The sequence below is a fragment of the Sinocyclocheilus anshuiensis genome, unplaced genomic scaffold (genome assembly GCF_001515605.1).
Source record: "Sinocyclocheilus anshuiensis isolate Anshui unplaced genomic scaffold, SAMN03320099.WGS_v1.1 scaffold257, whole genome shotgun sequence".
NCBI lineage: Eukaryota > Metazoa > Chordata > Actinopteri > Cypriniformes > Cyprinidae > Sinocyclocheilus > Sinocyclocheilus anshuiensis.
This window is the reverse complement of record NW_015539889.1, coordinates 1,087,446-1,090,856: the sequence shown is the minus strand read 5'-3', so window position 1 is coordinate 1,090,856 and position 3,411 is coordinate 1,087,446. Positions and strand designations below refer to the sequence as shown.

General features: G+C 41.2%; 1 protein-coding gene across 1 annotated transcript in view; it reads left to right on the top strand.

Moving 5' to 3' along the window:
- The window catches only part of LOC107685646 (fibulin-2-like), a 73,816-nt gene extending 70,694 nt beyond the window's left edge, over positions 1–3,122 (top strand). Inside the window, 1 exon segment of the mRNA XM_016482304.1 lies at positions 1,733–3,122. Within this exon segment, the coding sequence (XP_016337790.1) occupies positions 1,733–2,090 (358 nt within the window). The 3' untranslated portion in view covers positions 2,091–3,122.
- Positions 3,123–3,411: the final 289 nt, after the last annotated feature.

Below are 3,411 nucleotides of genomic sequence, written 5' to 3'. Positions count from 1 at the left end.
AATGGCAGAACATAAAAAAAAAAAAACAAAAAAAAAAAACAAAGAGTCAATCAACTTTACAGTTGCACCACTGCAACCACTAACAAAGTTTAGTTGCACTGCCAAAAAAAAAAAAAGATCCCAAAACGCCACTATTAAGTCACAGTCTGGAATCCATGTTTTTAAAGTTAGGGTGTGCAAACTTATCATGTTTGGTTCGAACTCTGGTGCGGTTGCTTTGTAAGTGCGGTTAATTTGAGTAAGTGTGAACGCTGCCATACGAACCCTGGTGTGCACCAAACAAACTCTGGTGTAGTTCGCATGAAATATGAACGCAACACAGATCAAATACTTCTAAACGAACCAAAAACAGGAAGTAATGACAAGATGCGACGCTATGCGTCATGATTTGACGACACGGTGTAACCAAAACAAAATGAGCAAAGGGCAAACGTGGAGCAATGATGAGGTAAAGTGCCTTTTATGAGCTCCTTGTGAGTTTGCAGGTGGTGAAAATAAAAGTTTATGTACACGCAAGAATAGCTTAGTCCAGCAGACGGCATTAGGTGTGTTCGACTTAAAATATGTACACGCAAGAATGAGCGCGCTTAGTCCAGCAGACGGCATTAGGTGTGTTCGACTTAAAGTGGCACTGAGCAGACCTATTGGTTAATGGGTGCTTTGATATCATACACCCGCAGCGCCGCTTTAGGTCTAACGCACCTTTTGCTTGGGGTGTTCGGTAAGTTCCGTCGCGATATACACGTCATTCAAGCCGACCAATCAGGTTGTGAACGTATCACTATGCCTTTAGGTTTGGTGTGTTTAGGTTCGCTGTCAAAAATGCAAATGTGAACGCTAAGTGGACCACTATGCCTTTAGGTTCGGTATCTTTAGGTTCGCTGTCAAAAATGCCAATGTGAACGCTAAGCGGACCAGGACCAAATGTATCATTTTCCTTTTTGGTCCGGACCAAATGAACTAAACGAACCGAACTACAAGTGTGAACACCCAAGATGGTCTGTTAGGGTGTTTTCACATATAGTTCGTTTTAAAAGAACCAAGCCCAGTTCACTTAAATTGAACCAGAAAGGGAACAAGCTGAAAGTGACCTCAGTCCTTTTGGTGTTCACAATCTAGTGGACTCAAAAGAGAACCCAGTTCTTTTTTTGGTCCTCTTCAGCAATGAAGAGATCTCAGACCCTTTCTTGTTCACACCACAACTTTATAAGAACTCAGACCCCAGCTTTCTGTGCAGCAGTGGATTTTGGGTATGCAAGATGGCGTCTTCACATGTTGTCATCACATGGATGTGGCACATTTTGAAGCAAATGACAAACAGAGAAAGAGTCAGACAAAGCAGAACTAAAGGAAAGCATCTGAAAATTGTAGCGCGGTTCTGTTATATCCCCTTTCCTTCATTTTTTGGGCAAACAAAAGAAACACTTTTATGTTTTTATGGGTTGAGGCGTTTAATGTAATCATCTTTCCAAATTCCGGAGGTGGTCTGAGTACGGTTCGCTTTTGGGTCCTTTTAGGGGGGTCTGAGATCACATGGTTTGTTCACATATACACGCTGAACAGCTCCGAGAGCGTTTGAAAGGGTTAAACGAACTAGGTGTGAAAACACCCTTAATGTCCTAAGAGCCATTTTAGATGTTTGACTTTAAAACATGAATTTGGCCAGGGTCTTTGCAGAACAAACTCTTACACATTCTGTTTGCCAAAACTCTGACCTCTCCCCTGCTTTTAGACGCTGTGAGCGAATAAGTTGCCCCAACTTCCAGCAGTGCCAGACCATGCCATTACGCATCACGTACTACCAGCTGAGCTTCCAGACCAACATCATCATCCCAGCTCAGATCTTCCGCATCGGACCCTCGCCCGCCTACTCGGGTGACAACATCATCATCAGCATCCCGCGAGGAAATGAGGAAGGCTACTTCAGCACACGGAAGCTTAACAGCTTCACGGGCGCAGTGTACCTGCACCGGCAGGTGCGGGAGCCGCAGGACTTCCTCGTTGACGTGGAAATGAAGCTGCTGCGTCAAGGAACTTTCACAACTTTCCTGGCCCGCATCTATGTTTTCATCACAGCAAACTCCATGTGATATTACACTTGTCTAATGACGCCTTTGATTCCGCATGGTGCTAAACTCTTCAAGCTTTTGCCTTGAAGTTGTTTGTCATCTGGCAGATCTTTAGGCTTCTGTTTGCCTAATGGATTTTGCTCAGAGAGACTTTGATGGGACTCTCCCACTGGGATCCAACCTCTTTTTTTTTGAGTAGAGTTAGAACAAACAGGATGGAGTACAGAGACTGACAGAAACATTTGGCTTTAAAAAGTCCTGGTTTTTCCTCTTCACATTTTGAAAGTACTCTACACCAGCTGCTATTTATACTGTACCTTGAATGCCTGAAACTGCTTTTTATAGCACTTCATTATTTTTCTAACAACACTATGTTTCTCCTTGGGGGTTGGCAGAGTAGAGCTGAGGTAGAGTTACACATTTGTAATGGCTGTCACAGTTGCTTCTTAGGCCGATCAAGTACTGTGCCATTTAAACATCAAGTAATTTCACAGCTCATTCGAAATAACTGATAACTTGAAAATGTATCCGTGATAATTCACATGAGTACCTCAGTTCAGAGCACACCAGCCTGCGAAAGAGAGCATGTCTGTAATCATTGCGTTAAACACTTGCAATTAAAAAGGTGTATGATTGTTATTATTATTTCTAATGTTTGTTTCAAATGCGCTTCCTTTGTAGCTCTTGGTGCTAATATACCGTTTTGGAAACATTTGACACGCATACATGAAGAGTGTGTGAGCTCCAAAGCAGCACTGAGAATGTTTTCATTGTTATACGTCTTTTCGTATGTCTTTACTTTGTAATACTGGACCTGTTTTGATGTATTACTGTCTTGAAAATCCGTCTCAGGGTTAAAGCATAAAATCATCTCGATATACTCTCTAACGCACAGCATATCTGAAATCATAACAAAATTCTACTCATTACCGAGAAACATATTAGGTATCAACATAAAAGCGTTTCATACTCAGATTCATGGAACAACCAAATGCATCAGTGTAATAATGCAGTACATATTATCTGCCTTAGTGGATTCAGGTCTTCAATAAAGCAACATCAATCCTTTTATTAGTATCTTAGTGATTACTTCAGATGTTTGTCACTTCATTTGTTTGTTCTGTTTGATTATTTTATTTATAGTAAAAGATCACCTCCTAGTGGGGAAAAGAGGAACTATAACTTGTGGCCTGAGGCTCACTTTGCTTTCGGCATGTTGCATTAGCAATAAACCACCATCAAATTTGATGATGATATAATTGCACTAGTAATGAAGCATTTTATTGTACTTATCAAATGCATTTAAAGTCAACTTGAAATCAAAGTTAATCCATGTTCCTCC